Source organism: Geosmithia morbida (assembly GCF_012550715.1).
Source record: "Geosmithia morbida isolate 1262 chromosome Unknown scaffold_18, whole genome shotgun sequence".
NCBI lineage: Eukaryota > Fungi > Ascomycota > Sordariomycetes > Hypocreales > Bionectriaceae > Geosmithia > Geosmithia morbida.
This window is the reverse complement of record NW_023336205.1, coordinates 322,593-345,593: the sequence shown is the minus strand read 5'-3', so window position 1 is coordinate 345,593 and position 23,001 is coordinate 322,593. Positions and strand designations below refer to the sequence as shown.

At 51.1% G+C, this 23,001-nt stretch overlaps 6 protein-coding genes across 6 annotated transcripts; 5 read left to right on the top strand and 1 right to left on the bottom strand.

The window, feature by feature from the left end:
• Positions 1-726: 726 nt before the first annotated feature.
• On the bottom strand, positions 727-1,646 carry GMORB2_3484 (small subunit ribosomal protein S24e; the record flags this gene model as incomplete). The annotated part of the gene is made up of 3 exons (XM_035465460.1): positions 727-806; positions 913-1,160; positions 1,564-1,646. 3 exons carry the CDS (start codon positions 1,644-1,646, stop codon positions 727-729), a joined length of 411 nt encoding a protein of 136 aa, XP_035318725.1.
• A 575-nt stretch (positions 1,647-2,221) lies between these two features.
• On the top strand, positions 2,222-3,365 carry GMORB2_3483 (putative methyltransferase; the record flags this gene model as incomplete). Its single annotated transcript, XM_035465459.1, has 2 exons — positions 2,222-2,461; positions 2,538-3,365. 2 exons carry the CDS (start codon positions 2,222-2,224, stop codon positions 3,363-3,365), a joined length of 1,068 nt encoding a protein of 355 aa, XP_035318724.1.
• A 7,064-nt stretch (positions 3,366-10,429) lies between these two features.
• Positions 10,430-10,879, top strand: GMORB2_3482 (uncharacterized protein; the record flags this gene model as incomplete). The annotated part of the gene is made up of 1 exon (XM_035465458.1): positions 10,430-10,879. One exon carries the CDS (start codon positions 10,430-10,432, stop codon positions 10,877-10,879), a length of 450 nt encoding a protein of 149 aa, XP_035318723.1.
• Positions 10,880-12,397: 1,518 nt separating this feature from the next.
• GMORB2_3481 (peptidyl-prolyl cis-trans isomerase-like 4) lies at positions 12,398-13,983 on the top strand (the record flags this gene model as incomplete). The annotated part of the gene is made up of 2 exons (XM_035465457.1): positions 12,398-12,477; positions 12,588-13,983. Coding segments are annotated over 2 exons (1,476 nt in total), but the record flags the coding sequence as incomplete, so codon positions are not given.
• Positions 13,984-18,560: 4,577 nt separating this feature from the next.
• Positions 18,561-19,874, top strand: GMORB2_3480 (Fungal Zn(2)-Cys(6) binuclear cluster domain; the record flags this gene model as incomplete). The annotated part of the gene is made up of 3 exons (XM_035465456.1): positions 18,561-18,785; positions 18,856-18,963; positions 19,041-19,874. The coding sequence occupies 3 exons, from the start codon at positions 18,561-18,563 to the stop codon at positions 19,872-19,874; spliced, it is 1,167 nt and encodes a 388-aa protein (XP_035318721.1).
• Positions 19,875-21,022: 1,148 nt separating this feature from the next.
• On the top strand, positions 21,023-22,472 carry GMORB2_3479 (mannose-6-phosphate isomerase; the record flags this gene model as incomplete). The annotated part of the gene is made up of 2 exons (XM_035465455.1): positions 21,023-21,172; positions 21,264-22,472. 2 exons carry the CDS (start codon positions 21,023-21,025, stop codon positions 22,470-22,472), a joined length of 1,359 nt encoding a protein of 452 aa, XP_035318720.1.
• Between the last annotated feature and the right edge of the window lie 529 nt (positions 22,473-23,001).

The window sequence follows — 23,001 nt, the reverse complement described above, 5'->3', positions numbered from 1 at the left end:
TAGCAATGTGTACTTTCATTGTATTTAACTTTAGATGCGTACAATTAACTTTACTTATTATCATGAATGTCAGTCGAGCTTTGAATCTAGTGCTTTACGGATAGGAAGGCACAGTGGTAAGTAGGCCTGGTGCATCACGAGAAAGAAATAATAACTTTTATAACAGTTTTTTTTATGTGAACTGGTCCGTAACCCGAAACACCGTTAGATTCATGCTTTGTTTTTTTGTTCTAGTTGTCAAAGGCCATATTTCCCCTGACAGGAGAAAAAAGCCAAACCCCCTTCCTAGGAAGAGATTGTTTTCCTAACCGCGGCGCCAGAATCCCAACAAGACCTTTTTCTTTTCGAAATCTCGTCACTTCAACCAAGAAGAAGAAGGGAGGGGGGAAGAAACGGGAAGAGAGCAGGAAGGAAAATCATGAGAAGCATTGAAGAGGAAAGAAAAGAGATGGTACCTCTCCCCTCCTTTGGTAAGCCTCCTCCCATGGTATGAACGAGAGAAAGAAGAAGAAAAAGGAGCTCAACAAGAACAAGAGGAGTTGGTGCTGCCAACCAATCAAGAATTACCGGAGTGCCTGCATCACAGAATGAAACGAATGATGCTGGGCACGGCGGTCGTAAAAGAAGCGAGTCCACGTGGAAAGATGTAAGAAAATTTCATAGACTGCCACACCCTCCATAACTCCTTGCCCTTTATGACAACCCTGGCATGCGTTGGTGATTCGTCTATTTCTCCTTCTTCGCCTTGGCACCCTTGACCTTCGCCGTACCGCGCAGCGTCTTCTGGCGGTTCTTGCGCTGCTTGCCTGTGAGGAGGTTAGCATCATGTTTTCTCTTCTAGAGGGCCCCTCTTTCGGTCGATACCGAGGGGCTTTGATAATGAGAGGGAATATGAGAGGAGAGGAAACGTACGCTGCTGCCTGCTGGCGCGCTCGGGCTTGGTACCAAGGCCAACGCGGACAAGGCGGTACAGGGGCTCAAACTTCTTCATAGCCTCGGGCGAGTCGTAGACGAGAGCGAAGCCAGTGGTCTTGCCACCACCGAACTGGGTGCGGAGACCGAAAACAGAGATCTGATCCTTCTGGGCCTTGTACAGGCTGCCGACCTTCTCGCGGAGCTCATCCTTGGAGATGTTGGCACGGTTGGGGTGCAGGATGTCACTATAAATTACCCAAAAAAAAGGCCACAGGTCAGTCAACGCTCTTCGCGTGTGCATGAGTACGTGTTGGCTCTGTATCGTCCTTTTCCAGGCACAGATGATCGGTACAATAAAGACATGTTGTTTGAGGATCGTGTCCCTTCCCTCTTCTCCCCATCAGCGTAGAAAACTTTTCGCGCGTCGTTCACCCTGCGATAAGGGTGGAACATTCTCGATTCGGCGTAGACTTTGTCGATGGAGAGAGGGTAAAGGAAAAAGACCGATTCTCAGTTGTATTCTCTTCTTTTTTTTTTTCTTTCTATTCTCCGTCTCTTCCACCATGTCCCAATATCGACAACAGGGCAAGGGTGGATGAATGGATTGATTTGCGGTAGGGGAATTGGCACAAAAAGAGGACTACTCACACAACCATCTGCTTGCGACCCAGGAGAGGGTTGCGGATGAACTTGCGAGTTCGCAGGGTAACGGGGCTGTCGTTGTCCGCCATGATGTGCTTGTCGGGGTTGGTGGTCTCTGCTGGGAGGTTGGCTATGAGAGACGTGGGTTGGGTCGTCAACTTTTGATGGATGAAGGTGCTCGCAGAGCAAAAAATCCGCCCGGCTTCAGATTAATTGGGTCCAACCCTAAGAAATTCGCGTGTGCGCTGGTGGGGGCCCTCAACTTGGGGCTATGGCAGGAAATTTTCGTGCGGACTCTCACGTGACGTTACACACACCTCGCTTAAAGGCTGATTACTAAAGTAAGCCAGCGGGCGATCTTCGGGGTATTCAGCCACACACATACACACCAAGCAACGCCACATACAAGGTAACGCCACATCCATACCACCCACAGGCTGCCACACCATCGCATCTCTCGACCAGTCGCGTGCAGCACATATTACTGGCCCTGAACATGCACATAATACTCGTACGAGTGCGTTGTAATCAAGGAAAGAACCAAGAGCTGTGACGTATATAATTGCGGGGAAAGATTGACTATTCCAGGGCCATCCCTTGTATCCAATGTATTGAAAGTTCGAATATCGAAGACAAAACTTGCGAGGATAAAATCGAGACGGGAATGTCACAGCCCTGGACAAGAGAGGTTGACAGATACTGCCATCAATACCTACAGCTGGAAGCCAAGCTAGACATCCCACGACGCGAGATCCTCAGGCTTCCCGAGGTACAGGATGCCATCTTTGCCAAAATATTCGCCGACGGGGCCATCCGTTACGAGCCACCGGTGCGCTTCAAGTTCAAGACGCTGAAAGACCTCGTCTCACATATCGAAGAGAGTATAGATGACTGGGATCGACATGTGAGCTAGCCAGATTAAAAGAAAACCAAGAGGACGAAAGAGAAAAGAGATGTGTATGTCTGACGCCGAAAGGTAGGAAGTATCGGGCGATATCCTAGACGCCATGGGAGTCCTTCTCTCAACACCCCTCCCACCAGAGATTTTGTCGTCGCAAAAGAAGTTTTACGTTACGTATCATGTCTCTGGTATGCCACCTGATCATAGCAGCAGCAGTAGCAGCGGCCGCAAGACCGGGAGCGAGAGCAGTAACTGGAAAGACGACCGATACATCACCCTCCTCGAGAACCGTAGTCTCATCGCCGGATCAGGCACAACCGGTCTACGCACGTGGGAGGCGGGTCTACACCTGGGCCAGTTTCTCTGCCAGAGTCCAGAAATCATCCGAGGCAAAGAAATTCTCGAACTCGGTGCGGGCACGGGATATCTCTCGGTCCTATGCGCCCGACACCTAGGCGCAGCGCGTGTCATTGCCTCTGACGGGTCCGACGACGTTATCAACAACCTCCCCGAGAACCTGTTCCTCAACGACCTGCAGGATTCTAGACACCAGGTAATACCCATGGACGTTAAATGGGGACACGCGCTCGTGGGGACTGAGGAGACGGACTGGAACGGCGGCAGACCCGTAGATGTGGTTCTGGGCGCCGACGTGACGTACGATGACAGGGTGGTGCCGGCGCTGGTTGCTACGCTGGGGGAACTCTTTGTGCTTTATCCCGATGTGAATGTGTACATTTCGGCGGCAGAGAGAAACGAGAAGACTTTCCATGTGTTTCTGGATTCTTGCCGAGAACAAGGGTTAATGGTCGACATATTGGACTTTCCTGTTCCGCCGCCCGAGGAGCAGACGGGACCGTTTTATAGCGTTGATGTTGCTATGAGTATATGCAGAGTATCAAGGTAGTTTTCAGCAAGAGAACCTAGTGGGTTATAGAATGAGATGAACACCTTTGCTTCCGTCAGCGAGAATCATGTATGACATTCATTGTTCTCTCCGACCAAAAGAAGGAGAAAGAAGAGAGGAAAAAACCTCAGACACTAGTTTCCTTGTGATAGCGTCGTTCCAAGTTGGCCATTTGTGCTTCCTGCTAGCGACAACAAACGATGTAGGTAGACATGAATAGAGTGGTCTCTGCCTACTGGTACGTCCTGTGTCGATGAGTGTGTGTCCTGGTACGTACTTGATTGAATTGAAAGGAAGGAAATCTATCTATGAGGCTATCTACAGGTATGAGTGTGGCAGCAGCCTCTAGCTGCTTCGTCATACAATCTTGGATGCCACATGTTTCAGGACATAGGGTAGATAACGTACAGGGGCAGGGGCGGGTCATGACATTACTCGTACAGAGCACGGATAATCCCATACGGTATTGATATTCACTCCGTCCTCTAGTATTTATTACTCGGTCAGCGTCAAGGCTCAAGGTCATCGGCGAACGCCGTCGTGAGCCACCCGTGCGCCGATCGTTCTGCAATGGGATCGGACGAGAGCTGGAGTGCTAGAGACTAGAGGCTAATACAGCAGAACCCCGAAAAAAAACTTACAAGTAAATATTCTGGTGTAATTACGAGGCTAATATTTAGCGCACATGGGTGGAGATTTTGCGCCATCTTGAAAAAAACGAGCATCAGTACATCTGTATCCTTGGTTAGAACTGTACACCATGTCCGCACTCCATGTCCGCACTCGTACTTGATATAATAATACTGCCTCTTTACTACCCCTAATATGGCAGAGGTTCCAGCTACTCGAGAAAAAAGATACATGTGTGTTGTAGTGCTGTGCGCGTTGTGGTGCGGAGCACCCCCTAACAGGAGGAGTGTTGCGCGAGCAGTATTCATAAGTTGGCAGTCTGTGTGGGCTGTAGTTGCTTTGTTGGGATATACTACGATAGTAGCGATGTAAAGAAAATGACATGCGTTCCAACCGAGTCCAAGCAATATTCCTGATCAAGTCACGGGTGTTTAAGGATGTCGAGGGGCGGGGAAAGTCGGGCTGGCCACTTGGGGACACTCGTACTCGTATGACTGGTTGTACGGGCATGGTGCACTCCGTAGCAGCAGTGTACGAGTATTTGTCAGTGCTGTCTCGTATGCTTGTCGACTTCTACTAGGCAGCCAGTACGGAGATCGGAAGATTATACAAATGTCTTTACCACGATGCTGGTGCAGTCAAGTGAGACGGGATGGTGCTCCCGCTTTAGTGTAGTGCTGTTGATCACTGGCTGCAAGGCAAGGAATTTCTAAACTTCAAAAACAGGGCTGTCAAGGCAGTTGGTCAGCCAATGCTGCGCAGTAAAACTTACTCCGTGTTACAACGCCGGCTATCATAAAACGGGTGTAATACTAGCCCGTGGAATTTTAAGGGCTCGAGTGAAGTGGGGGAGAAGAATAAGGAAAAAGGAGGGGTCATTGCGCTTGAGTGGCTTTGAGGTGTGGTTGACGATGCCGTGAGCCGATGATAATAGGTTTGTTTGCTTTTATCCGTCTCTGTGGTATTATTGTTTAATTGTTTTACCGTCAGATTCTAGGGTTGTAATATTCTATTTCAGGGCTGCAATGGTCTCCTCGTGTACGTTCTATACTCACCGCCAGACCTCGAAGTCTTGAGAGCAATCACGATCGCAGACATTCGGTCCACTGTCTTTCCAGGGTCTGAAGAAGCGAGAGACGTCATGGCGACATGAGAGTCATCGTTTCTCGTTTCCCTTGCGTCGGTGGGCATGACGTATGATGTAGAGGTGAGACAGATGGATTATTGTCAAACACAAGGTCGTCAGCGGCGTTGATTACCGATCAGCCTGTCGTTCGGTGCCGGTGAAACTAACAAGAGATATTGAGGGAGCTATAATATCTAACAACGAGGTCGGGAGTTGTTGTCGCACAAGGTGTGGAGAGAGTGGCGGAGGGTGACGGCGCCTGATGTATTTCCATTCATGTACTGGTTGTCGCTCGTCCGCCTTGTCTGCTTGTTAACATCTCCTGTATTCATGCTTGCCATTGTGGCACAGCAAACGCATAATGGGATGACTCCCGTCTCCCATGACGGACACGTAGTTTGTGGCATTGCAGCTGATGAATGGTCTACTCCGTAGACCTGCGCGGGTTCGCTTCTCTTCTTAATTGGGCTCTGTTACTCCTGGTGGTGGTCAAGTTCGAACAAAAATAGAAGTCCTCGTAGTTCGTGTGTTTGTCGCAGTCGCGGATCCCACTTTCTGGTTCCCCGAATTCCCGATCATGTGCAACTTTTTTGACCAAGATACGAGTACTCAACTTTCTTGCTTTGAGTATTCTTCTTCGCGAAGATGTCCACGGCTCTCTCACGGCCGTGCTATACACATCACTGAGCCCACAGCACACCACACGCATAACATGTACAGCCATCCTTCTCCACGGCCGCGGCAGATACATCAAAGCGCGACAGGAATTGCAGATCTCAGGACTCAAGCAGTCCGTCACGGAACTAAATGATCAGATAGATTCTGAGACGAAGACACTGGGCGGCAAGGCGGCCACATCGTTCTCGGTGGCACTGGCCAAGGCGCTGCTATAGGTATGTCGACGTGGCTGTGTCTCCGGCGCGGCTTAATTCATACACCGAGGTTGGGCGCCTTTATCAGCACAAGTGCTTGGTTTCCATTTGCCGACGATATTGCCCGCCTGGTCTCCCACAAGGATGCGATGGTGCCGAAAAACAAGGCCGCCGATTTGTGGGGAACATGACGGTAGGACTGTATCGTGCAGTAATACATGTAGGAGGCACTGGAAAACGAGGACTCCCTTCTGCACGCGCCCACATTTCTTGGTGATGACCTGGACGGACATCACCTCGGACGACGGGCGAAGGATGTCCTGGAGAATGTAGACCTGATCGAGGGCCACTGGCTCAAGGTTCCTAATGAGGTCGATGGCATATCGTCCTTCTAGCCGAGTGGGTTGTTACTACATCATATACGCGTAGAAGCATGAAGAACCAACCATATTGTTAGACAGCTCACAAGCGGTGGCGGGCCACTAGACTCTTTCTGCTCCCCTCGTTATGAGTAGCACAGGCGCTCTCTCGACCTAGATAGCCCAGTGCTTTGGGGCATAAACATGTACTGAACTTCCGTCCTCCTAGTGTCAGTTCGCTTGTGAAGACGTGCATGGCCTTCTCACGATATACGCTCCTTAACTCTTGCGTCACCCGCCCACCAATTATAGAGCCACACCAATGGTAGGCGGGGAAACGGCACGGCCCTCATACTTGGCGTAGTCGTCACGCAAAGCTTCCGAAAAGAGGCAATTGCTGTAACCGACGGAATTGCCATTTTGCATTTTCTTTTATCTGCTATTCGGACATATAAATGGTGGGCGAAAGCGAAGTGCATCGAATGGCCCCCATTGGAGATTATGTAGCGATGGTTACCTGCTCAATGACTTGATGCCGGTCACAACCCGCTGGCCATGATACAAGCGGCAAATATTGATGTTACGCGACCAGGATCGTGATTCATGCATTCGTTTGCACGGAGTGGCGGTTGGTTAAGGCACTGAGACCGTTGGCTTTCAGGCTTCCCTAGCTGGGCGGGGTGGAATCGAGAGAGTGCAGCTACAGATGAATTGTTTCCGTCGTATTGTTTGACGGTGGCAACACGCGCGATTTGTACGTTAGGTGATCTAACATGCCAATTTTAGGAAGGGCGTTGAGCACAATCTATCCGTCTTGCTCGCGGCACTGTGGATCTGACCTACGAGTCCGGCGGAACAATGCGCCGGGTATACACATTCCCACAAGAGCTAGATAGTAGCTTCCTGCTACAACATCAATCAAGTTATCCTCCCGCTTTCGGATCAAACGTAGCCTCACATCATCTGGTGTGAGTTACGAGGTGATCCTACGAGGAAGAGCCCGCAGATGCACAGCGCCGAGCGCTATCCAGCACCAATAGTCATCTGTCGTGAATCACGTGTACTGATGCGGACAGCCAACGAAGTGCAGCTACGGACGAACAGCTCTTTGTTCACCAGTGGACGGCAGAGACTACCGATCGTTTCTCAAACGTATGCCTCAATTTCGACCGCCGAACGCAACTTGCGCGTCGCGTGGTGGCACCGAGCGCGGGAGTGTAGAACAGCGCACGGTTGGCTCTGAACAGCTAACCCGGATAGGATCGATGTCTCATACATTGTGTTCAATGAAGCTTGTGCGCGAACACAGCAATCTCAAGTACCGCGGTCGAAAAGGCAGATCACGATGGTAGGTCTGCGAAGAGTCTCGGATGTAAATAAGAGGATTCTCTTTACTCGTACCTCAGATACCAGGGGAGGTCCCTCCACTTGTCACATTACGGATGCACCAATGCTCGTAGAAAAAAGGTTCCTTAGAGGAGGATACGTCGTCTTTGCTTGCAATGCCCTTGGCCTTTATGAGAAGAGCTTTGCTTGTCACGAGGAAAGTCGCACCTGCTTGCGTTGGTACACAGGAAGTACCCGATTTACTCATAGTGAGTGAGTGTTAGTGGTGTTAGTAGAACGAGTGGGACACGATATCTGTCTCTTATACGTTCTACGAGGGCGTATGCTTTCTACATAGGAAGTGGATAAAATGGATATATAAAATCCGTTTGTGCAGGCTATCATCTAATTACCTATTTCAATCGAGGTGTTTTGTGGTTTGCCGTGATATAAACATATGCCTATTCTATGACTCCTTGTCGCACATTGGTACAATGCTGTTCTAACCATGAATAATATAAAAACAGAATGACGGCTGAAGGCGCCAATCTGGTTGCCGAGCGTTACAGCTCAAGCTTCTTATTTTATCATGGTAGAGGTTGTAGTTGATCGGGGTGAAAGTTCTTGATTAATTCTATGAAACTGGACTTGACGTGCTTTTTTTAAAAAAAACCAAGTCCTGGACTACCTGACCTGCTTTGGGATGTGGAGTTGGACCCGACATCTCAGGATCCCAGCTTGCCTAGGCTGGGCTCCATTCTCCTTAGCAAGAATTCCCTACTTATTCCTCCTTTCCCTTGAACCTGTTTCCCCTTATATCGGTTGCGTATAGCTTCCGGTGTCAGCACAGTTAACTTTACATATGAGTCTAGAAGGTAGTATATGACCACAACCCTGGCCGGCACATAGAATGGTGCTGGGAGATGGTGGAAAACTGGTGCTTGGGGCACCCATTTTCGTGACCCAGGACTGCGATACACGCACTTAATTACTCTGTAATCCTGGCACAATCAAAATGTCGTAGTGAGGGGGTGAATGTGGCGGTATCAGCATCAAGGAAGGAGCCACTGGTTGTTATTAATAAATACGAGTGAGTCCGTGGCTCCTTCTCATTCATTCTTCTTGACAAAAAAAAAACCTTTTCCGTGGCTTTGTCTCATTCCAGCACCATCACCGTCATATCTTCGTCTCCTCATCCCCTTCACCTCAACATAAGACTCGATAGCATGTTCATGTTACTTCATTCACTACGAGTACAGATCTGTACAGTTACAACACTCTCCCACATCCTGTCGGCATTCAAGATTATTACTCCGTGCTGCATTACTCCATTGACTCCCTGCACATACATGCATGTATATATATGTACTGCGATAACATCCTGCGGCTGGCCCTCAAGTCGGGCACCACTAAACAAGGACTCAAAGACCCAGGGACCCAAAAGCCGCTCTCAAAGGCTCGTATCCCTACGGAGTGATACATACCACTACATGTACTCCGTACTTCGTACGAGTACAACGAGTATCATTATTATGCTGCAACATATCGTACCCACCCTCTACTTGTCTGAGAGGCGCCGCCTTCCATAACCCCATTTAGTACCAACAACCCATTCCGCATTTGGCACGGGTACGGGTACGACTACCACCAAGTACGAGAACCGCTCGGCATAAGCCTTCGCCTCGGGGTTTCGGTCGGTCGTTGCATGCTATTACAACTGAGCAACACCAGCCTATGTGCTATATTACGCCATACTACGACGGGACACCAAACTCCTCATCGTCATACCGTGCACTCCAGTACGCAAAGGGGGGCCAGAAACGACATTCTGAATTGAAACCAGTCTGAGCTTGAGCTTGTTTGCTCTGTCCTACGACATAATAGCTGGAGAGTTGTTTGCTGCCCATCTTACCTTATCTTTCGGGAATCACCAGCACCGGCCACCATCCAGCCACGCTACTGTACGAGTATTTCCCTTTGGCGGTTGGCCTGTGTTCGTGCTCAGCCTGTGGACCCGAACTTGCAAAAAGACTAAAAGAGCGCCAATTTGCTGCAGCCAACTTCCATCTTTGGGTGGAGCTGGACCGTGCTTTGCCCACTTGCTTTCTTAAATTCTCGCTGGTGCAGCAGCCCGGGGTCCCATTTATCGCCATATAAACCATTAAACCGCGACGATTTCCGCTAGCCCACCCGATCCCTGCCTGGTCTTCAATCTCGTCACCCGCAAGCCGGTAATATCATCCCTCTCATTTCCTTTCTCTGCCTCATACACACCTTACACCTTTCTCTCTCTCACCTCGCCGTCTCCTCACCCTTTTTCACCACCTCACACCCTTTCCCGGCAGACTCCTGCTCTTACTCGTTACTGCCAAGGGGAAAGAAGAAAGAAAGGCGGCGACGAAAAGACAGTCGACTTCTGCTTTCATCCCGCGACCAGTCTAGACCTCAGACCTCAACCCACCTCTTTTACCGTCTCCCTGCGCGCCAAGCCTGGGGAACCCGGGTCATAATTGTAACTCGGTCTTTTCAGGCGGGTAATACGAGTACTATTTTCATCTCATGGACAACTGTTAGCCGTGATTCTACGCCAATACATCTCTTCGCCTTGCCGCTCGCTGCTCGTTCTCTTACATCTACCATCCAACCGGCCGATACACACAACATCGGCCCGGCCCAATGGTTTCGTCATTACGGGCCTTAGAGTCAAACTCACTGCCCACAGCCTACGCCTTCAGCACGAAACGCATCAAAATGGCGACCTTGATGCACAATTACGATCAGGCCATGCAGGAATACGTGGATCTGCAGACTGTTCGCGACCATCTTTGCAGCCATCTCCGCCAGCTGCGACCAGCCTCGCTGTCCACCGTCACCAGCGCCTCTTCCAACCTCTCCTCGCCTGATACATCTCCGAATCGGGAGCGCCGCCACCACCGTGCCCACGCCCGTTGCAGCGGCTATGACGAGATGTCCGAGACCCTCGACACGATACCCGACGAGGAGACGCTTGAGGAGATTACGATCGAGGAGCGCCGCCTGTTCGACATCGACGAGAGCATCAAGCGTGCTCTAACAGAGCTTCTCAACTGCGAATCTGTCCGCAGCAACCAGTCTGCCCGCCTCTGGGTGCAGTCCCGCTTGATGGAGACGGAAAAGGAGCTACGCTCCGGACGCCGGAGACGTAGCTCTACTACCGACTGATGTCCATGGTCAATGCCACTGACAAACTTTTATTTCCTTCTCATCCATTCTTTATAATACCACATGTACTTGGGACGCCTAGGCATGTTGACAGCGCCGGGCGTTGATATCTTACCCTTTCCTACTGCATTGGATACGGCGTTTCACGGATACCTGCTAGCTACGCAGTCACGGCGTTTGACGGCTCTTCCCTCCCTTTTTTTTTCTTGCTTTAGTTTCATTTTTATCTTTGTTTCATATACTCTAGGAATATTTCGGAAAACATGGGACATGGGAACATCGGGATATGGTAATTGATTACTTGCTTCGTCTCATGGGTTTAGGGGGTGCGAGGCTAATGCATCCGTTCTGTTTTTTTGGGCTTTTACCGGTGAACATCATATGGCGTGATTCTTGTTTCTCCTTACGGAGAGGACATTGACATGTCTATTGCAGTCTTCAATGAACTTACAACTTACATCATGCATCGGATGGTATACACGGACACATACACATACGCACACGTACACGCATATTCTTGATTCATACTTTGAAAACACAAATCATACGTGAACTGGCCTGCTTAGGAGGCGGGGAAGTTTGGGAATCTGGAACTGGCTCAAACAATAATTTGTTTTTTTGCCTTCTATCCTTGACACGTTGATCTACTCGCTGATGCGCAACGATAATCAAGGGCGATGGCGAACTATGCAATAGTAACAGCGCGTGGTCAAACTGACGTCTGGAGTTTGAGCCCGCGTAAAGTCTAATGATGATGGTGTCCTGGCAGGTGTCTCAGCTGTTGACGAGGTAATGGAAGCGTCAGACACATACCACTTGATTACTTATAGTATACACTACTAATGAAGAGTGGTCTTGTAGTAAGTAGTCCTACTCAGTCAAAATAGTCCTCGATGCGGGGGAATACGTAGGGAGCGCGAGTCTATGAGATCATTGACACTGGTTCTTTTCTTCTCCTTTGTCTGAATGGAAAAATCAACAAGGATATGTGCACAACAATGCGAACAATAATTCCCGAGTAACTAGAGGAGAAAATTCCGAGAGTGAGAGAGGGAGAGAGGGTCGCTTGCCATTTCGGAGGGAAAAGAGACAAGCGTTGCCAAGACGCTTTGCTAGACTGTTATTAGGGACCTTGAGCGTGAGTCTCTTTTTCTCTCCTTTTATTTTCTCCTTTTATCCTCCCTCCCCTGAGGAGAACTGGGGCTTCGAAATTGGGGGTAATTGTATCGTAATTGAACAGTTCAGTTTCATGGCAACATCTGAGGCCAGCTTATTTGGATTGGCTCTACCGTTTTACTTCAGAGAAGGATCTACGTTGTATCTGGTAATAACGACGTTGAGTGTAAATGCTATCGATAAATCGTCGTTGATGAAGTATATCGATAAGAGCCAGAAATCACGTGCCAGGTACCATGACGGCAGATTGTCGGCTGGTGCCGGATGCAGCAAGCCTTTGATCAGGTTGGACATCTTGAGCTCCCGCCATCCATCATTCTGTTCTACAATAAGAAGTAAACCATGTCGGTTCTTTTGGAAACAAGCGAGGGTGACATTGTCATCGACCTTCTCGTCGACCATGCGCCGAAGCTATGTGAAAAGTGAGTCAAAAGAGAAAAAAAGCAGAGGAAGATGGGAACCGACAAGAGACGAAGAGCAAGGAACAAGGAAAACAATGGGAAGGAACAAGAGCGCTAACACGCCACGATAGCTTCCTGAAGCTCTGCAAGGTCAAATACTATAATTTCTCCCCCGTACACTCGGTACAAAAGGACTTTTCCTTTCAGACGGGCGATCCTCTCGGGCCCCTGGCGAAAGAATCCGATGGCGGTAGTTCGATATGGGGTCTCACATCGGGTGACCCTTCACAACGGACGTTTCCGGCCTTGTTCCATCCGAAGCTGAAGCACCTCGAACGCGGGACCGTCAGCATGGCGACAGTGCCTCTTCTATCGGACCCTGATACACGCATGGCCGGATCACAATTTATAATAACGCTGGGCGAGGAGACAGACTACCTTGACGGCAAGGCAGCCATCTTCGGCAAGGTGGTGGAAGGTTTCGACGTGCTGGAGAAGATCAACGTTGCGGTGGTGGACGACAAGGGATACCCGCTCATCGACATTCGAATAAAGCATACTGTCGTGTTGGATGACCCATACCCGGACCCCAGCGGACTGCGCGAACCCAGTGCTTCCCCGGCCCCGACGGAACAGCAGCTCAAGACGGTGCGCATAGCCGACGAGGCGGCGCTGCACGCCGATGATGCCGTGCCAGAGGAGGAACTAGAGAAGCGCAGGCGCGACAGGGAGGCCAAGGCGCAGGCTTTGACGCTCGAGATGATGGGCGACCTTCCCTTTGCTGAGGTGAAGCCGCCGGAGAACGTGCTCTTCGTATGCAAGCTCAACCCGGTTACGGGTGACGAGGACTTGGAGCTCATCTTTGGCCGGTTCGGCAAGATCCTTAGCTGCGAGGTTATCCGTGACCACAAGACGGGCGACAGTCTGCAATACGCCTTCATCGAGTACGAGGATAAGGCGTCTTGCGAGGCCGCCTACTTCAAGATGCAGGATGTGCTTATCGATGACCGGCGTATCCACGTTGACTTCTCGCAGAGTGTGAGCAAGCTGAGCGACGTGTGGAGGAACGATACGAATGCTAAGCGCAAGAACAATGCGCGCGGTGGAGGATGGGGCGGTGTCAAGGAGCTCGAAAAGCGGAGGCAGTACAGGGATGAGGGGGAGAGGACGTCGGGTAAGTCGTATGGTATGATCTACGGTGATGAGGAGATGAAGGGGAGGCACGACAAGAGGAGGGCTGGGCAGCCGCGCGGGGAGGGAGAAGACAAGATACCCCGTACTGAGGAGCGTCGTCCCTCTGAACGTCATACCTCTGAGCGCCGTAACTACAACAATGACAGGCGAGGAGGAAGAGGGAGTGACACAAGACGTCGCAGTCGCAGCCCGCACCATCGCAGACAAGATGGGGGTGACAACCGCTTAGACTGGCGTGACGACAGGGGTGTCAGCGGCGGCAGCAATCGTCATCGAGACGATGGACGCCTCAACCGAGACCGCCACCGACGCGGCGATGGCTACAGATCGAGCCGGTGAGCGTTGCAGAAAGTCGTCCTCTGCAACAAGACTTTGTAAACGGCCACTTCATCTTCTGAGCAGTCTACGTTTATGTGATACCCCTTTTCCAATTTCAAAAACGCAAGTTAAAACATATATACACACGCACACATGGTACTGCCAGCAATCTATTTGCCTTGCAGGTTCAGCCGCACGGGACAATACAATCGCACGCCCCCTCCCTTCCCGGCGCTAACATGATGCGCATTGGGGAGGAACTTGTCGAGGCTGGAAATGGGGGGCAGACAAAAAAGCACCTGATGTATGGACCGAGGAGTCAGCCAGAACGGAGCGTGCCTTCGCTTCTCCGCAGTCTGGCAGCCTTCTCACGTCACCTCGGGGAAGCAGCCATTAGCATCCGATGATGGTCATGGCGTGTGTTACTCTCTCTCTCTCTCTCTCTCTCTCTCTCTCTCGCGTTTAGAACATCGAGATGGTGGGTACCATGGACCCAGGCGGTACACCCATCCTTGACGAGAGACAGAAGGAGAAAGAAACTTGGCACCAATGAGGAATTCTACGTTATTACCTCTTATATACCAACCAAGACGACGCAGCCCTCTTTCTTCGTCGGCTTATACATGCCTTGGTCCCCATCCTCAGGTAGATTCTCCTCATGAGACCCGCGTGACGAGACATGGCGCTGCTGTTGTATCTTCTTCTGGTTTCTCCTTCCATACACACACCTTCTTCTCCCGCGACAACGTGCACAACAGCCACGAGACTGCTCTCTTCTCTCGCCATTATGCCCCCCCCCCCCTCGGTGTAACCACCACAAGGACGGAGCCGAGTCCGTATCCGATAAGTTACGATACCTCAGCCCAGATTACTGTCAGGGGTGTAGCTGTGGTGGTGGTGGTGGTGGTGGTGGTGGTGGTGGTGTTGAGAACTCAGCCCAACCAACCCATTGCATCCTGAACCGTTGAAGGGCCGGTCATGTAGGCGATTTGCATTTCTCTCTGGCAGGTCGAACTACATCCCGCACACCCCCGGCGCAAAACGACGGGCGTCCGATGGAAGTTCCTCCGTCCAGCGTGTCATCAAGGCGAAGGCGGCACTCGTTGCACAATCATCATGCTGGCATCCGCTGTATCCTTCATATGGTGCTACCACACTAGGTGGATACCTATGGTACCTTGGTTTCTTTCTTCTCTCTCGAGGCTGAAAATTTGCTGTCATGCCTTTTTTTCCTGATTGGCCGTCGTCGTTGGAGATTCGCATACCGCTCTTTAGCCTTGCACACACACACACACACGCATCCAAGGGAGTGGTAACACACAACAAGCGTGGGGATCCTATCCGGCGATGATCAAAAGGACACGCTATAGATCCAGTGTATGGTCTTACAGACACAAGATGACACCGCTCATCCTAAAGTCTTCCAATTGGATGTTATGTATCGACCAAGTCGACCTCTGTCTTTACTTTCTTTTCGGTTAAAGCCTTGCTTTGATGCTGTGCAAGCTACGGGTAAGACATCCAGGTAGTGTTGTGTGTGTCTTGTGTGATCAATGTAAGGGGAAACACTATACGTTTCCTCTCTTCTATACATTTCGATAGAAATAGAAATAAAAGAAACAAGAAAATATAGTTGCACATGCCATCTTTGCCACGGAACAGAGTGCTGATCATCATCGTGCGAGGCCCAGACTACAAGAGATTTCCGCGCCAACTACGACGTACTGATTCGTTTCAGATAAATTGGACCTGGGATATAAGACGGATACGTTTAGCGATTTGTACTCGTTGTACCTTTTTGTTGGGTATCACTATATCTCCTCGTACACTCTCTCATGAGTGCTTTGTATGGTGATTTCATACTGAGCCCTCCCCCTCTATGTAACAACCATGGCCCTGGTGGCGGCCACAAAGTATAGTCACCATATACGATCTAGATCTCAGTTACGAGGGCAAATATCTCAAGCGGGTGACAACGACGGGAACAGTACCGCGCCGCGCATCCAGGAACACTCTTCGGGAACAAAAATATGGGCCGGCTTCTCACAGTTGATCCCACCCTTCTTTCTCCTGCTTCTTCGGACCTGACATACATGCGCTCCGGGCCGTCATGTCTGCGTATTGGAGGGTTGCTTACTCTCCTGTCAATATGTACTTTTGGGCGAAACGTTCCATGCAATTTTCCAGATGACGGGACAATGGGGGGTTGTTTAGCCTTACGCGCGCGCGCGGGGGGTGGGTTATGCCATGCTCCGTTGATCCTGTTGCCCCCCACCAACGCTTTGACGGCAGTCTCCATTCGGTCGAAAACAGACACTTGAATCTCTCCATTGTGGCGGTCAAGACGTGGGTGTCTCAGGTACCGATGGATGATGATGATGGGTGGCCTAAACACGGCTCAACTTGAACATTTTCACTACCTGGCGTTTGTACCTGATGATTCGACCAACGCCAATGAATCCTTTCTTTTTCTTTCTCTTTCTGACACCCCTCCTCGTCTACTGACTGATTACCGTTGCACAATTAAGCCGTCTTATAAGAAAGGGCCATGACTTGTTTTTGTTTCTTATCTAATGTATCTAGGTATAGTATTCCTAGTTGGGTGCTGGGAGTTCACCGTGTAAGTCGTCGGCAGCAGAATGAAAACCAAGTGGGAATAAAAAGAGATTGGAAACGAAAGAGATGTAGAGAAGGAAAGAAAAGAAGTCTCTTGTAGACTCTCTCTCTCTTTCTTATTACCGCCATACAGAAGTTTGCCATAGAAAATGTAAGTATTTTGGGACACCAACAGCACTCATATGGCAGCGATCGAGGCTTGGTATGTATGTACATGGATATTTGTTTGCCCCGTGCAAATACAACTGGCCTGTATTACCGCCCAGAAATGAAGGGTGTGCAACGGGTCTAATCAAGTACCATATGTGCACTTTGACTGATTTGACGGCCTCAGGTGTACAGCTGTATCGTGTCTACAGATCGAAAGAGTACCACCACTGCTGCTGCTATCGTTACTATTATTGACTACGACGATATATGCCAGCTCGTTTCTCCGAGCCTGTCTGCCATAACCTTCTCTCTCAAAAAAAACCAGTTACACTACCGCGGCGTTGGGGTTCGTCCCTACAATGGACTTGCAAAAGCATGCCAAGAGAGATGATTATCGTATTCAGCTTGTCTACTAGTAGCGTATATCGACCATGGCTTGGGCGGGCATGCGGCTTATATACGGCAGGTGAAGTAGCATGGCGTAATTTGATATCAAAGGGGCCATGTTGTTTGATTTGGGGAAAAGGGGGGGCTGTTTGGAGTTTGGAGCGGCAACAGCGACTCTGAATACAAGTTGAACCAGGGAACGACTAATCATTTCTAGTAACTATGGCCTTACATCATGAAAATCATGGGGTTGTCACCTCTATCCCCCTATCTCTTTATTTCAACAGTTACACATGGACGAGAAGGGGAGACGTGGTATATGCGTTGCGCTGCGTCGTGCGCGTATGTATGTGCGGGACGTGCACTGGCCAGAGTCTCGTATAACCTGATGTCAATCAAACTCGACAGTCAGCGATGTATTGATGAGAGAAGGTTCCAATTCGTTCAGGGCCGCGTTCCTATTTTGGCATCATGGATACACGCGGCGGCACAAACAGAAGACTTGGTTTGGGGGGAACAGACTTGAACATACATGCAGACAGCACGAATGGGTATACATGTATACAGGCCACGTCTGAGGGAAGGGGACACAAATGGTGACCCTATCTTGATGTGGTTGAGGATGTTGATGATCCGCCCATGTCCAGATCGACGTTGACGCTCAAGACCGCCCAAGATCCGAGGGAAGGCAACAGCAGCAGCAACCCAAAGGGCCAGGGCTCACATTATGACCTGACACTCCTTACAGAGAATGGACTGGAAAACAGTCCGTTTCGAATAATATGAGCTTGCCAAAGAGGTGGTAGAACAAATTGACTGAACAAGCCTCGTCCGGTGAGGTGCTGCATTTCCCCTCCATACAGCCACTCCCTTTTGATGGTCAAGTTGCACGACCTGGTGTACAACAACATACATGGCTAGCAGGAATACTCCGTACTTCTACAGAGTCCGGACCCCTGCCACTTCATTATCCGTCTCGTTCCCATCTACGTAGGCCTTTTCTGTTTGTCTCTCTCTATGTATGTATGTACCTTGCACCCCCCCTCCCTTCCCTTTGACTTTGTCATAGCATCATGGTGTTGTTAGACATCTCTCGTCTCTCTTACGCTCTCACACTAACATCCCCCGAGTGTACTATTATATATGTGACCTCAATCACTCAACCCTGGACATAGATATATTTCACTCGAACATCCCTTTCATTTCCTCTTCCCTTCCTTCTTTTATCAAACACAAACACTTCCCTCTTTGATAGGCGAGTAACATTGAAATCACCGACACACTACCCTGGCCCGACTGATGAGGGGCCAGCAGTAGAACCTTGTTGCTGCTGCTGCTACTGTTGTTGCTGTTATCGTTGCTGTCTTGGTACTCGTGTGCTGAAGCGATAAATTCCATGGACCATCTCGAACTGCAGAGGGAACCTCAAGTATAAGAACATGGTCAACCCTGTCTTTCTCCCGACTCAGGCAGCCCATCACTACAGTCACCACCGCTTTACTAGCAGAAAAAGGGACCGTTGTCGACAAGCGCAGACACTGAGCGCTCTGGACCGCAGAAAGCGACAGTACAACATGTCTTCGACATCTGCCCATCACCAACATCACTCTGAAAGAAACAGTGAAGGGAGCAGTAGTTCCCAGAGGAAGAGAATACCTGTTGCCGTGAGTCTTCTCTGCCAAGCCGACACAACCCCTCCCCTCCCTTTCTGCACCTGTGCTCACACCGTATCAGTGCGGCCGCTGCAGGAAGAGAAAGATCCGTTGCAGTGGTGATAATGGAAATGGTGATCCGTGCATAAATTGCTTAAACGCCGGGATCAACGTCTGCCAGTTTCTTCGTGTAAGTCCCCGAATTTTCATCCAAGGGGGCCAGGGCGGACCGGGAAAGTTGCTAAACCATTTCAATGTCATGACTAGATGTCCTCTCATGACGCAGACCACTTCAAGTCCGAGAGTCTCTACACAAGGAGCATCCTGGAAGACAATCGAGGCCATCAGCAGCTGCGAGGAGGCGTCCTTGAAGCGCTGCCAACACATATTCCTTCCACCACCATGACCTACGATGGCAGCTCGACCGGTGGCGACGTCTACAGAAACATGTCGAGATACGGCTACCTGCCCAGCCAGGCGAGCAGAGGGTACGTTCCATGGGGGCCGGCATCCCACGATTACTACGGAGACCACAGCATCCAGGGTGTAGTCGGGTATGCCCACAACGGACTCTATACCGCGGGAGCCTGTATGCTGCAACACCAGCAACAGCCTACGGTCCAGATGAAGGGTCTTCCGGGGATGGCAGGCGACTACGGAAGCAGCGTCGCCATGCAGACTACGGCCTGGGGGAGGAGGGGCTCTGGCGAGACAGCGTCCGAAGCACACTCCCCTTCCAGTGGGAGCAGTGACAGGACCTCCGTCTCGGGAATGTCCGTCTACGCGCCACCTTCGTCCGGCGGCGACAGCGCCTACGCCCATCGAGGTCATGATGAGGGAGCGCAGTTCGCGAGTGCCGACTACATGACTGCCACCGCGTTGTATCAGCACACCACCTCGCCTCTCGCCACGGCTCGTCCGGCCGGCAGCAGTGACGGGGTTTATCCCGGTGCTACCACTGTAGCAACTATGGCGGCGTCCATGACGTCCCCCACTGACAAGAACTCGCCGTTTTCTGTCCTGAGCCCGTATGTTGACTCCAACATGGCGACGTCGTCTTCGTTGCATGCGTACAACGTGCCTGGGGAGATAGGCAATTAAACCTTTGAGAGCCCGCCTCAGGGGTTTTTTTTCCCCTTCTTTTACTTCCTTTACTTCTTTGTGGTTCTTGGTTCTTATTTCTGTATCCGACTTGCGCATCATCTACTTCGGTTTTTTTTTTTGGGGGGGGGGGTGACTGTTAGTACAGAAGAGACCCAGATATGTTATGGACCTATGGAAGGAAAGGTACGAACATTGCTATTTCCATGGAAGATCTACAAAAAATCCGTATTATTACCAGGCAAAGAAGGTGGTACGGAAACAAATGACATGGCATCCGTCGGCCATTGACCACCGATGTGACCTCGAAGGAAGAGAGAGGCGACCTCTAAGAGGTACCGGGTAGACGGGTTTTCTTGGTGATGGGAGAAGTACGGAGTAGAGGAGGAGTGATTGATGAGAAGAGGAATCTTGTATAATAATATCATATGTGACTACACACAACAACATGAAACTAGCAGTGGAGAAAACTCTGCTGATCATACGGAGTAGGCAGTGTAACATTGCTTTGTTTTTCTAGATGGAAAATACGTAGAATATCCCGTTTCATCACACGCATACATTACCCGTATTAGTCTACAGATTATGTACCGAGTAATATTATTACAGAGTAATAGCTACAATAGTACTACTGAGTATTGACAGCCAATTGGACACAGTACTGATATGACAAAGTGAGTACATATATTATGCGTACAACTACGAGTAATCATTCCAATACGAGGAATACATGTATAGGTACACCGTACAGATTACTGCTGGTATTGCTACTACGTACCTCGTAGTAGTGATGGACTACGTTCCGCCTCTTTTGGCTTTACGCTTTTCTACTCTCGTAGTAGAGGAACCTAGTAATAGCAGGGAAGGAAGGATGATGAGGGGCAAGTGGAAATACCGTCCTCTCGACGACTTGTCATTAATATCCCCAGACTTCCCTCCCCTCTGGCCTGGCCCCTCCTCCCTCTCTTGCTTTCCTGGACTCTTCTCTTTCTCCCTTGTCGCATCAACCCTCGTATTCTCCACTATTTGCCGTCCTGTACGCGCAGCGAGGAGAAGAGAAGAACGAAGGAGAAACATTGTTTCTGTCTCACCTGCGCGGTCTGTGACACCTGCGCGGTCTGTGACGTGACAGCAACAGACATACAGACATGGTCCTTTCCGTGCCCCTCCTCCGCCTGCAGTGCGGCGTCAACTCGTACGCATGGGGGAAAAAGGGCAACGACTCGGCTGCTGCGCGCTTCGCAGCCGCCACGCCCACGCCCGATCTTACGATCGAAGCCGACAGGCCATACGCAGAGGTAAGAGAACGAAAGGAAACCGACTCTCCTCCCACCCGGTGTTCCTCCCACAGAGTATGCCCTCGACTGAACATCGTGACGCGTGACGCAGCTCTGGATGGGTAGCCACCCCTCCAACCCGTCGAAACACCTCGCCACGGGCCTGACGCTCAACGACCTCTTCGCACGGAACAAGGCCCTCCTGTCGCCGCAGGTTGCCTCTCGCTACGCCGACCGACTACCCTTCCTGTTCAAGGTGCTCTCGGTCAACAAGGCCCTGTCCATCCAAGCCCACCCCAACAAGGCCCTGGCCGAGAAGCTGCACGCGCGTGACCCGAAGAATTACCCGGACGACAACCACAAGCCCGAGATGGCCATTGCCATCACCCCCTTTGAGGGGCTGTGCGGCTTCCGCCCGCCCACCGAGGTGGTGCACTTCCTCGACACGCTGCCGCCGCTGAGGGCTCTGGTGGGCGACGAGGCGGCCGTGGAGCTGGGGCGCGCGGCCGCCGACGGCGACGACGAGGGGGAGGGCGACGTCGAGGCTACGAAGAAGGCGCTCAAGCAGGCGTTTGCCAACCTCATGGGATCGGCGCAGGCCGACGTTGACCGCGAGATTGCCAACCTGGTGGGGCTCGCCTCGTCCCAGGGAGAGGGCTTCGTGGGCGGCGGCGTGTCGTCGACGTCGGGCGCGGATCTCGCGCGGGTGGTGACGCGTCTGCATGGCGAGTTCGGCAGCGACGTCGGGCTGTTTGTCCTCTTCTTCCTCAACCTGGTCAAGCTGCAGCCGGGCGAGGCCCTGTTCCTGGTGGCCGACGACATCCACGCCTACATCTCGGGCGACATCATCGAGTGCATGGCCGCGTCGGACAATGTCGTCCGTGCCGGCCTGACGCCCAAGTTCAAGGACACGGACACGCTCGTGTCCATGCTGACGTACAACTTCGCCCCGATAGAGCAGCAGAAGATGGAGCCCTCCGAGTACCCCTACGCCACGCTCAACCGTGCGGCCTACAGCGGCGGGTCGTCCATAGACCTGTACGACCCGCCCATTGACGAGTTCAGCGTCGTGCGCTCCGTTATCCGTGGCGACGCCGGTGCGAAGGCCACCTTCGAGCCCCTCGCCGGCCCTAGCATCATCATCTGCACGCAGGGGAGCGGCACCATATCCGTGGGCCCTACCAAGGAGGAAATCAAGGGAGGCTACGTCTTCTTCGTGGGGGCCACGGCAGAGTGCGTCCTGGAGTCTACGTCTGGTCCCGACGACGAGTTTGTCACCTACAAAGCCTTTTGCGAGATTGCAGAGGAAGGGAAGCTATGATTTGCTCCTAACTACTGTGCTTTATTCTTTCCCCCCACCCCCCCCTTCTCTTTTGCTTTTTGCTCGCCTGTTGTTTCTGTTTCTACTTTGTATATTTGGGGAGAAAGCAATGAATGTAATGTATAAGGGGGTTTGTTGAGGGTTGGGAGATATACCCGGAGGAATGGATACAAAAAAGAAGATGAATTGAAGCTAAGACAATTGATTGAAAGAAGCTGTCTGCGTAATAGCATTTGCCCGTAATCGCGTTTGTATTGTGTCTGTCAAGATTTCTTCTGAATGCTAGTCGTCAATGGCGTCGAGGTGCCCAGCGCACTCACCGCCCAAATTCTGCCGCGCCAATCGCTACTTGCCGGCTGTCGCATCTACGTGCGTCATGCTTCCCCAGTCTCATCACCATACAATGCCATCTTCTTCTCCCCATCATTCTACACGAGTACCACGACTAGGAGCTTAGGGACAGCTCTCATGGAAAGAGGAAATTCTCAAGGACGAAAAGCCATAGGACCCTCCGCAACTCGCAATCTGC